This window comes from Mchenga conophoros, linkage group LG23 (assembly GCF_057382185.1).
Source record: "Mchenga conophoros isolate Kocher_MC1m ecotype Shallow Benthic linkage group LG23, M_conophoros_male_GT1.1, whole genome shotgun sequence".
Taxonomy (NCBI): Eukaryota; Metazoa; Chordata; class Actinopteri; order Cichliformes; family Cichlidae; genus Mchenga; species Mchenga conophoros.
Window position 1 is genome coordinate 22,258,042 of NC_140547.1, and position 10,874 is coordinate 22,268,915.

Below are 10,874 nucleotides of genomic sequence, written 5' to 3' on the forward strand. Positions count from 1 at the left end.
TCACTGACTCTGTTTGTGCAGGATTTGCATTCTGGGAAGGGCCTGGCTCCTTAGTGTCTCCCTGCCAGCTCTAGTTTGATGGGAGTCCGCTTGTCTTAATAGACAGTTTGCCAGCACTTGCTTTTTTGATAATCTTTTTGAAACTGTGCATCACATACACATTAGAAGTGGCAGTCATGGAGTAAACAAACATACTACTGTATCATGATATGTGGTCTAAAATAGCAAAGATGTCAGTGTCATGGTACAGAAGTTCAGCAATACTTGACATATTAGAAGGGAATCAGCTACAGTACATAAATATGTCTGTGTAGCAGAAGGAAAGCGACGCCCAACAACATTCTTATTTTTAATTAACTTATTCACCACATTTGTCCATTTAAATAATTTGTTCATCTCATTTCATTATTGGTGTGATTTGCTGTGTCTGATGTTTCCTTCTTTACTTGCTGCTTTTTATTTTGTTTGGTTTAATTAGATTTATATTTTGTCAGTGTTTCATGAAAATGTTTCATATTTATAGAAGAATGCTAAAAAAACTCTTCCTGACACGTTGCAAATATGAGTCAACTATGTTAACAGCTGCTCAAAACTTGTAAAGTAGAAACACCGACTTGAAGCGATGAAGCTACAGAGTAGTATCATGTAGTCACTGCCTTTAAAACATAATAATAATAATAATAATAATAATAATAATAATAATATGTATGATAGTAGCATTTTACAACTTTAAAAGAAATGTTTCATTTGTAGATCATTGTCACACAGACGCTAAAAAGTTTTGAATAGTTTTTTAAAATTGTTGTTTAACGTATTATCATTATTAAACATAAAGAGGACATGTTTGGTCTTTTATTCGTGGAACTGGTTTCAACAAAAATTTTGGTTTGTTGCGAGAAGTCACGTGCATGTCTGGTCTCGCCGCTGTTTTTCAGTTAAGTGTCAGCTCACTGGGCAAGTGGGTGGACCCGCAGTGAGTCTATTAGGGCAAAGTTTACCCTGTACACAGGTGCAGCAGCAGCAGCAGCAGAGATCCTGAATACCGTTTGGAGAAAGCAAAAAGAACCGATCGAGAGATGGCTGATAAGAAAGCCATCCTGTTCAACTTCTGGGGAGTCGCCGTCTCTGCCAGACGTGCTGCCATTTTTAAAAAGCTGGAAGAGTTGCACAACCTACCGGGGTAAGAAGTGACCGTTTTGTAACATCTCTGAACCGCACAGATGTGTCGTATGGAGACCGCTTTGTGTTTATATTTGATTATATTAAAAAACAAAACAAAAAAGCCAATAAAATACGCAGCTGCTGCACGAATTTCTGATTGTTTATTTACAGTGTGAGTGAGTGTGGATATCAGATCTGCGCTTCAAGCTGGATAATTATTACAACAGCAAAGAAATATTTGACTTAACTGCTGGAAATGAGCAGGTGCACGTAAGCTACTACATGGCCAAAAATATGTGAACATACTTGGCAACTTTTTGTTAATAACAATGTTAATTTTAGACAGCAACAACAAAAAAGTTGTGTCCATAACATTTTGAAATTATGGCAAGTATTGATCATGTTGATGAGATAGAGGTCTCAGAAACACTTACAGCAGGGATTTTCTGGATTACCTCTCAGTGTTAATTTAACAGACTGGACACAGGTCCAGTCTGTTAAATTAACATCTCTGCCTTTTCGTTCGATTGTATAACTTTTATTCTGACTTGCAAAAACGTATAACTTCCTCAAAGTCTTTGCTCTTTGCAGGCACTTCTAGCTGATTCTGTTTCATCTCAGACCTGATCTAAGAGTTCAGTAAACATTTGCCTGAGAGCTGAGTGTTATAGATAGAAACCACCAAGGCTCGCCCCTCTCAGTTTCTAATCACCGCATTAATCTGAGGTTTTGTGCTCTGTTTCTCAGAGGTTTTCTCTCCAGTTTGGAGTCCAAAGACGACGGCGCCCTGAGGCAGGCTGAGAGAGGAGCCATGACACTTACACAGGTGGGCGAAGACATTTACAGTTTCACTTCATGCCTTTTGTTGCTATTTCACTGATGTACAGCTGTGTGTCTGTGTGCAGATGATCCCAGCTTTGGAGGCCGAGTGTGTGCAGGAAGCCCGGGACAGGAGTGTGACTCTGCCGGCTGATTGGTCAGTTAAAGGCCTGCTAGACAAACTCACAGAGGCAATGATGGACGTCCAAGCAGCTGTGCTGAAGACAGCTGCTGGCCTGCGACGCAGCGGTACACACAACACTCTTTAAAGAAGCAAACTTACAGAGGAGTTGGAGCCAGAGGAGTTGAAAGAAAGCAGGTTTAAGCCACGTCCACATTGGCTTCCTCTGCATAAAGAAATAAGTAGAAAAAAATTCAGATCTGGTTGAAAAACCTTGTTTAATTTCTCTCACTGCAAAATATTTCTGTTCTGAATTCCTGTGTCCCTCATCTTTGAAGGAGACAGTCTACTTCACCTTTATTTCAGCACGATATCTGCGTAAAGTGAACATTGTCACTGTCACCGCTACCTGCTTGTTTAAATGCATTGTGGGAAAAAAGTAGGTCACTACCAATGATGTCTAATCTTTGCGTCAACCTCTGATCTAAAGGGTTACTGACAGCTGTGCTGGCCAATCACTGGGTAGATGACAGAGCGGCTGGAGATGGCACAGGTCGCCTTCTCTCTCTGCTGGGAGGCCATTTTGACCTGGTCCTCCAGTCCTGCCACTTGGGTCACAGGGTCCCTGAGCCCGCCATGTTCAGCTCTGCCCTGCAGCGCCTGGGGGTGACACCCAAACAGGTAGAGGGTTTCGTGATGTAGACAATAAATATGCAGCATCACTGAGATTAAATTCTTGTATATCAGATGTTATGAGTCATCTGTCTCTATTCAGGCGTTGTGGCTGGATGCTGATGTTGAGGGTGTAAAAGCCGCAGAAGGAGCAGGGATGAAGGCCGTCTTGGTGGAAAATCTGGATGCTGCTCTGGAGAAACTGTCTGAATTTACTGGCTTTCAGGTTTGTGTCACTCTGAGTATCTTCTCTGATGCAGTGGGTTTAAAGACCCTCACATTTAGATCTAACTACAACAAAGAAAATGATTACATTAATAACATTTGTATACGTTTGAATCTCCAGGCTGTTGGAACAGTGAGCCCCCCACCAGCCTGCAGCCCTGATGAAGTGTCCCATGGCTACATCACCATAAAAGTATTAATATCTATCAGTGCCAGCAACCTGTTGAATTATGAAAACACAACACAGAGCTGAAATGCTGCTGGCTGTCTTTTCCAGCCTGGTGTGAGGACTCATTATGTGGAAATGGGCTCCGGTCCACCGGTGCTACTGTGTCACGGTTTCCCGGAGAGCTGGTACTCCTGGAGGTACCAGGTAACCTGTTTCCATTGGATATGTTGGAACGCACGAAATAGTCACCTTCCAAAGTGTATTCAGAGGGTGTTTGAGATGAGATACACTAAGAGTCAGAGATATCCCTTCTTATATTTATAGTTTGTCTTGTTTTCCATTTAATTCAAGTCTTTGTTCTGATTTATTTAAGTTTGCAGTTATATTTACTTGTTGTTGGTGGTGTTTTGGTTCTTTTAATCCTGCAATAATCCTGAAATAAAAGCCATGATCATTAAACAACCCTCTCACCCCTGTGCTAGATCCCAGCCTTGGCTGCAGCAGGGTTCAGGGTTTTAGCTCTGGACATGAAAGGATATGGAGAGTCCACAGCGCCCCCTGGTAGGTTGAAATACTGAAAGACTGAAAATATAGACTGTACTTAAAAGATGTATGTAGCTTCCCAGTATAAATTCTTTATAATGAACAGCAGGGATATGTCACTTCCCCTAGCCCTTAATGCCCAGGATCAAAAGACCTAAAATGCTCAGCTTGAGGCTTAACTACCACACTTTTACCAGTGTGTGACATCAGAGAAGCTACAACCATCCTTTATATACAGTCTTTGTGTGGAGTCAGCTCAGTGTTGGTGTAATTCCTGCCGTATTGACTCTCACAGACATAGAGGAATATTCTCATGAGGAGCTTTGTAAGGTACACATTACAAAAATATTAAATCTACAGATTTAGTGTTGTTTTAAAATGTTTTTCTGAATCATATTTTTCTCTCTTTTTTCAGGAGTTAGTCGTATTTTTGGATAAAATGGTGAGTATCAACACTGTCATTGAATAGCATGATAACTTAAAGTTTACACAAAAGCTTATGGTCCCCTGTTCCAGTCCATACCACAGGTCACCCTGGTGGGTCACGACTGGGGCGGCTCCCTGGTGTGGGCCATGGCCCGCTTCTATCCCGAGAGAATCAGGTAAACAGACACACACAGACACACACAGTCCCCCAGAGCCTGTACAGTGAAGTTAAAGTGCTTTTCCATGTGCGTGAAGGGCTGTGGCATCGTTGAACACCCCAATGTTCAAGTTGAATCCTTTGGTTCCTGCTTTCGAGAGACTGAAGGCTATTCCAATATTCGACTATCAGGTCTACTTCCAAACACCAGTAAGTGTTTTTTTTATATATATATATATATATATATATATATATATATGTGTGTTAATGTTTGTTTCTGTCACAGAAAAACTGCAGCTTCATAAGCGGGGTTTGTGTTTCAGGGTGTGGCGGAGGCCGAGCTGGAGAAGGATTTGGAGAGGACGTTCAAGATTTTCTTTTCCAGCAGTAGTGAAGCGGTGCGTGGATCGAATGTACACACACACCCAGCATTGCAGTGTGCAGTTTCAGAGCTAAACAGGTGGAAAAATCACCCACACGTGATGAATGTTTTTCTCTGTACCACAGAAGGGTCGTCCCCCTCTCAGCACCGCAGGAGTGTGCGCTCGAGGTGACGTTTCCTGCTGGTTATCAGTGTTTGCTGTGAATGCTGAAGATTTTTAAATCTTCATTCACAGATCTCATGCTGTGTGTGTGCGCTTTATCACAGGTGGCCTGTTTGTGGGTCTGCCGGAGCAGATTCCCAGGAGCTCCATGCTGACAGAAGCCGACCTGCAGTACTACGTCAGCCAGTACAAAGAAAGAGGCTTCAGGTTGCAGATTTTCCAGCTTCCTGTAGATTGTGTTTCTGTGTGCTCACCAACAAATAATATTTATGTTTATTACATGAAAGCATCCACTGTGATGGGTGATTCTTACACAGCTTTTTGTTAAAATTAGCATTTTAATTACATCCTGCAGTTCCTGCTTTTATGTTTGTGGCACTAAAATGAGTATTTTGCAAATTGTAGACTGCTGAAGAGGTGAAGAAATTTGATGTCATAAGCAAATATTCCTGAACAGTCAGTTAAATTATCCAGTTCTGTGGAGAATCACTGAGTAACCTTTGGGCTTTATTTTACAGGGGGCCCTTGAACTGGTATCGAAATAGTGATGCAAACTGGAAGTGGATGTGTTCCCGGCCCTTTGAGAAGGTTTGGTGCAGTGTCACAAACGTAATACAGGCTGTAAATTAAAGCTGTAACTTTGGGGTCCCAATATTGAAACAAATGCAAAATTGCTTTAAACCTGCATTCTGACCAGCAGGAGGCACCTCTGGAATCATAATCATAATCATAATCAGATCAGAATCAGAATACTTTATTGATATAATGAAGGATAAATCAGACTTGTTGACTTGGCAGTCACATTTTGTTATCAAGCTTTCTGATTCACAGTCAGATGTTTGCGTGTTTTAGCTGCTAATGCCAACAATGATGCTGACGGCGGGTAAAGACCCCGTACTGCTGCCGTCCTTTACCAAGGGAATGGAGGACTCGGTAAGAAACAAAAGCATTGACACAGTCATATGAGCAATCAATGGTTATTGGAAGTTAATCTGATATTTGTTATTTATTAACTGAAGATGCCAAACCTGACCAGGGGACACATCGAAGAGTGTGGACACTGGACACAGATGGAAAAGCCGGCAGAGACCAACAAAATCCTGATATCCTGGTTTAAAGAGGCGCACAAGAAGACTGAAGGTGGTACTGTGGCTCCCAAACTGTGAGGAAGGAAGGAAGGAAGGAAGGAAGGAAGGAAGGAAGGAAGGAAGGAAGGAAGGAAGAATTCTAACAAGATTTTCAATGTGGCACATAAAAGTTTATTTAAAACAATTTAGACACTCACAGGCAGTTTTAACAGTGAATGAGCCTCCCATGAAAAATGTATTCAGACAGAAACTGATGTGCAACCAACAGGGAGGAAAATGTTCTGCTAAAACAGGGAAAAACTGTACTACAAGTAACAAAAATAAGAAATATCACAGTTCAAGATAAAGATTATATTTTAACAAAATGTATAAAATCTCATCATTTTAATGAAACAGCATGAACATTTTCTCTTTATTTTGGAGAACGAAAGTGCCATTATTAAACACTTCTAAGGTCATCTTAACATCCTAATGTATCTGTTTTATGGTTGTTGTTTTTTTTGCTTTGTTTTCAGTTTGGTAATTGCTTTTTTTTTCTTGCACAAGTACTTCTTTTTTTTCCTGTAAATGAAATTGAGATTTTAAAAATCAGTGCATATACATGAACACATTTAACAAATAATATAATATTAGTAAAAAAATTGCAAATACAAATAATGATAATTATTCAGAAAATCAAGAACAAAACTAATGGGTGGGGGGAGGGGTTTAGAAAGGAAATGAATGAGGGACATAAGGATAATGGAAAGGAGGTGAATAAGGAAGTAAGGAGGTAATATGAAGGAAAGGGAGGAATTAAGGGATGGGATAAATGAAGAAATGATGGCAGGAAGGAAGGGGTAGGGGAAGAATAAGGAAACAGGAAGGAAGAAATGTAAAGAAATAGAAGTGAGGATATGATAACAAGGAAAGGTGGTGGGAAAGTAAGTAAATAAGAAGGGAAGGAATGATGACAGAAAAAAGGGAGAATGCGAGGAATAAGGAGAAGTAGAATGGAAGAAAGGGTGACACAAGATAGAGAAGGGGGGGAGGTGTAAAAAGGGACTAAGGTAAGGGGAGGAACTGAGGAGAAGGATTCTTTTTAAACTTCCTCCAAACTTCATGCAGCTGATTCAGAGAAGAACAGCACCCCCTGGTGGTGAAGATGAGCGCACACCTGGTTTACAGCTGTTTCTCCTTGAACAGTTTCTTCCAGGCTGGCATGATATACTCGTAGATCTCATCAATCTGCAGCACGCACACACAAACACACCAGCTTTAAGCATGCTTCACAGCAAATAAACAGAAGGTGGCGCTCTTCCCTTGGCTCACCTGTTCAGACTTCTTCACTCCGTATCTAAAAAGTGTCGCCTGATGTTCGCTGTTGTGAAACAGGATGTCAAAGGTCACCTCGCGGCCCATCATGTCCTCGATGGCAGGCTTCACCACACCGTGGAAGTCCCGCGGAGGGTGCGTGTCATCCAGCATGTTGTTGACCTGTTTTAAAACACACTTGAAGTCGCTGTCTTTGACAAACTCATCATGTATGTTTAAACCACTCATGCTACCTTGTATTTCTTCCCCAAAAGCTCCAGAGGGTCCAGTTTGACCTCTGACCTGAGAGCTCGGCCGTACAGCAGCAGTTTGGTGTCTGAATCTGACAGACAAAGACAAGAAATCAAATTATTTTAAGAGGCAGATTTCCAGAGGAAGGTTCAAGAAAAATAAAGTTTATCTGTCATATTATGATCTTTGTTACATGAGCTGATAGGAAACCTTTTTTTTCTGTGTTATATGGAAAACTGAGCAGATTCTTGTAGGTGTACATGTCGCCCATCTCTTCTCAGTAGATATCATCACATACAAAGCATAAATCCTGCGTTCTCACATCATGTCCATCTTTCAAAGATGAAAAATTTCTTATTGACAGTTTTACATTTTTGCAGAATTTGAGACTAACATAATAACCTCTTGCTGATTTTCATTGTTTAACACTCTTTTCTATAAAATAATTGTATTTCTTTTAACCAAAATTCGAGAAATTATTCCTGCTCTGGCAGACTTTTTTCACTTGTCTGTGGAGAAGTAAAACCTTAAAAAGTGTCACCAACCTCGACACGTTAGGTGAGCGACGTATGGAACTCCGTCCCTTTCTCCATAGTACACTCCGAAATGAGAGAAGTATTTGTTCCTGGGATACTCCACAATGTCCCCCGGGAACAACTTTGGGTGGGAATTTTTCTTTATAAAAATAAAAAACAAACAGAAGAAGAAAAAAAGGGAGAAAGTGGTAAAAATCATAAAGTTACCACAAACAATCACCCTGTGGTTCTGCTTAACTCGACTCTGGATGAGGCCGAATCAAACTCACTTCAAAAATAGTCCTCGTCTCCACAGGCAAGGACTAAACTTCTATCATCTAAAATATAAACAGACACTGGCAAAAGCGCAATCTTCATCACTGGATCTGCACTGCTTTTTTGGCTTTGTCAGTATTCAGTCAGTTGTGCCGGAAAGGGGATTTTTTTTCTTTTAAACCACAAGAAAACCTGAAGCGAGTACAGGCGGCGAAACCACAAGCACTTGTGTGCTATATTACCGTCGAGCAAGTATACTTCTTCTGCCTTTGTTACTATTCATCTTAAATATCTTATACTTCTCAGGTATGAAAAACTGAGAGCAAATTTTATGATGTTAATGCTTAACCAAACCATCAGGTCTGCAGCTAGAGGTGTTAGTATGAATCCAACCATAGTGTGTAAATAAAAGCTGGATATAACCACTTTGAAACCGCTCATCAGAATGTGAAGCCTCAAGTTGAGCATTTTGGTTCTCACCATCTTAAAGTTAGAAGTTTCAGAATTAGAGCTGGCTGAGAAATGCTCATAGGATACTGACATGTCAACCACTAGATAGTCTTGCCTTTTTTACCCTAGTAAGGCCAAAATAAACATTAACCCTCAGGTGAGAGTCTTCTTCAGGAGAGAGATGAATATGTTCAAGAACCTGAAAGAAGTCAATCTGCCTTTGATTTAAGCATTTTAGATGTAGGTAACTTGCACTGTAGCCTGCGCTGGAACCTGTCGTCCACCTCCCTACAAATGTAACTAAGAATCACCATCAACACAGGTCATACTGGTATACATGTTGGTAACGGCCATCCGAATTAGACTATGCTGTAAATTCTACGTAGATTTCACAGCAAAAACATTGATAAATATAACAAACCAAAAGACTGCCGGCATTTAAAAAGAATGTGGGTTTATGATTGTTAGTAGGAAAGAAAGTTAACTAGCCAACTCGTGGTCCAACATCTGGAGGCTAACATGGGAACAGTGGGGGAGATACTTGATGTTAAATTGCACTAAGAACAAAGTCCTTCTAAAGCAGGGATGAGGGTCATTAGTCTGTCTCCTTTATTCCAGGCATTTGGTCATATAATACACTCTGAAAATATAGCTCTCAATCAAAAATCAGACATTCATCAAACTCCTAATAGTTCATCCCACAGGGACCATGAATATAAAAGAGGAAGAAGGCAGAAAAAGAAAGGCTTCCGGCTGCTCCCTTAATAACATGGGCTCACCATGGCAGGTAGCTCCACAGATTCTTATGCCAGATGCCCATCCTGACGGACCATCAAAGGGTTTTGTGTCTCCTCCTGGAATCTAAGCAAGGATCTCTCGCTTGTTAGTCTAAAGTGTAGATGACTAAACTTTGAAACCTCTACAGGGACTATGAATATAATATGTTCCAAACTTCAAGGTAGACCATCCAGAACCTGGAATGAATTCATCTGTGATTCAACCATTTAAGCTAAAGATTTGTGCCAAATTATCATGTAGAAGTAGAGATATTTGGACATTAAACTCATATAGATTTTTCGCCTGGGCAGCATGATGAGTAGCTACTTAGAAATTTCACAATTGTCCTAGAAGTTCAACCAACGCTACAGAAAAACATGATTTGTGAATGTGCTCAAATGTTTATCTGAATCTGGTCTTGTTATTTCACTCTGGACTTAAGTGGTAAAGGGTCTGATTGACACTGAGCTTTTTTACTTTCAATTTATGGAAAAACTCAACTGTGGGGGCGTAGAAGATGCAACATTTTCAGCAAGGTGGAACGGAAAAGATAAGAAGAGAAAACCATTCAAGAAAAAAAACAGTTCTAAGAAATAGCCGCAATACTATTCTTAACCATTAATGCATGATCTGCTGATCTAGTAATGAGCAGTTTTTGTACATTTTGAGTTGGAAAACAGTACCAAAGACAGGCTATGGAGACTTGGGTGGCTTCGGGAAGTCACATGTTTACATATAATAGTGGCATTGTAAAGCGCTTTGGGTGCCTTGAAAAGCGCTATATAAATCCAATCCATTATTATCATTATTATTATTAAATACTTCTGAAGTGAATTCAGAAGCTACTTCATGAGATTTTCTTTCATTCAAAGTGCCTAATAGTCCATTTAGTGCTCTTTCAGATGAATTAAAGTGCTTACACCAAGCTACAAAGTTATTATAATCAACCACGAGTAACAACTTTGGGTCCTCTGATTTCAGAAGTAGCACTGAAACACAGTGTCATCTAAAAATGTAAATATTCATGAGTGGCAATTAAAAGCAAGATTCTAGAAAAAGTAATGGTCATACTCACCTGGCCCATGAAGGGAGGATTAAGGTATTCACTGTGGCTGTCTTTGGTCCTTTCTGAACATAAATCCACAGCACATGCACACAGGAACCTCACATCATTTACATACAGGCTGTACTCATGTGATATGATGCATCTTCTCAGTCTGTCGCAGTCACAGTACACTGACCACGCTCCTGTCACCCATTATCAGACCTTCTGCATCAAATAATTTGGGTTTCTTTTCCTCCCTTTATATTTTTGCTATATTTTATGTTGCCTGGGATCATTTTGGAGTGGATTTTGTGTCTGAATGCGTGATTCTGTGGTTTTT

The 10,874-nt window shown here is 40.3% G+C and overlaps 2 protein-coding genes across 3 annotated transcripts; one reads left to right on the plus strand and one right to left on the minus strand.

The window, feature by feature from the left end:
* Positions 1-930: 930 nt before the first annotated feature.
* On the plus strand, positions 931-6,384 carry ephx2 (epoxide hydrolase 2, cytoplasmic). The gene is made up of 18 exons (XM_085265143.1): positions 931-1,180; positions 1,909-1,987; positions 2,067-2,229; positions 2,592-2,782; positions 2,877-2,999; positions 3,120-3,191; positions 3,276-3,371; positions 3,650-3,728; positions 4,006-4,040; positions 4,126-4,152; positions 4,227-4,312; positions 4,392-4,503; positions 4,617-4,691; positions 4,801-4,843; positions 4,943-5,045; positions 5,357-5,426; positions 5,691-5,771; positions 5,858-6,384. Exons 1-18 carry the CDS (start codon positions 1,077-1,079, stop codon positions 6,002-6,004), a joined length of 1,686 nt encoding a protein of 561 aa, XP_085121269.1. The 5' UTR covers positions 931-1,076; the 3' UTR covers positions 6,005-6,384.
* plaat1l (phospholipase A and acyltransferase 1-like) lies at positions 6,378-10,809 on the minus strand. 2 transcript variants are annotated; one of them, XM_085265146.1, is made up of 6 exons: positions 10,565-10,809; positions 8,017-8,146; positions 7,474-7,562; positions 7,238-7,402; positions 7,083-7,153; positions 6,378-6,487 (listed from the first exon to the last, which is right to left on the minus strand). In XM_085265146.1, the coding sequence occupies exons 1-5, from the start codon at positions 10,571-10,573 to the stop codon at positions 7,088-7,090; spliced, it is 459 nt and encodes a 152-aa protein (XP_085121272.1). In that variant the 5' UTR covers positions 10,574-10,809; the 3' UTR covers positions 6,378-6,487; positions 7,083-7,087. The 2 variants fall into 2 exon arrangements, with proteins under 2 accessions (XP_085121272.1, XP_085121270.1); XM_085265144.1 differs by having other exon boundaries at positions 6,378-7,153; positions 10,565-10,807.
* Positions 10,810-10,874: the final 65 nt, after the last annotated feature.

What these genes read in the sequence shown, in the direction of transcription:
- ephx2 (XM_085265143.1), top strand. Translation starts at nt 1,077, where the DNA reads ATGGCTGATAAGAAAGCCATCCTGTTCAACTTCTGGGGAGTCGCCGTC. An exon ending in CGCAGGAGTGTGCGCTCGAG is followed by an intron (nt 4,844 to 4,942) that starts GTGACGTTTCCT and finishes GCTTTATCACAG; the next exon opens with GTGGCCTGTTTGTGGGTCTG. An exon ending in CCAAGGGAATGGAGGACTCG is followed by an intron (nt 5,772 to 5,857) that starts GTAAGAAACAAA and finishes TATTAACTGAAG; the next exon opens with ATGCCAAACCTGACCAGGGG.
- plaat1l (XM_085265146.1), bottom strand. An exon ending in TTTTGGGGAAGAAATACAAG is followed by an intron (nt 7,403 to 7,473) that starts GTAGCATGAGTG and finishes GTTTTAAAACAG; the next exon opens with GTCAACAACATGCTGGATGA. An exon ending in GAGTGAAGAAGTCTGAACAG is followed by an intron (nt 7,154 to 7,237) that starts GTGAGCCAAGGG and finishes TGCGTGCTGCAG; the next exon opens with ATTGATGAGATCTACGAGTA.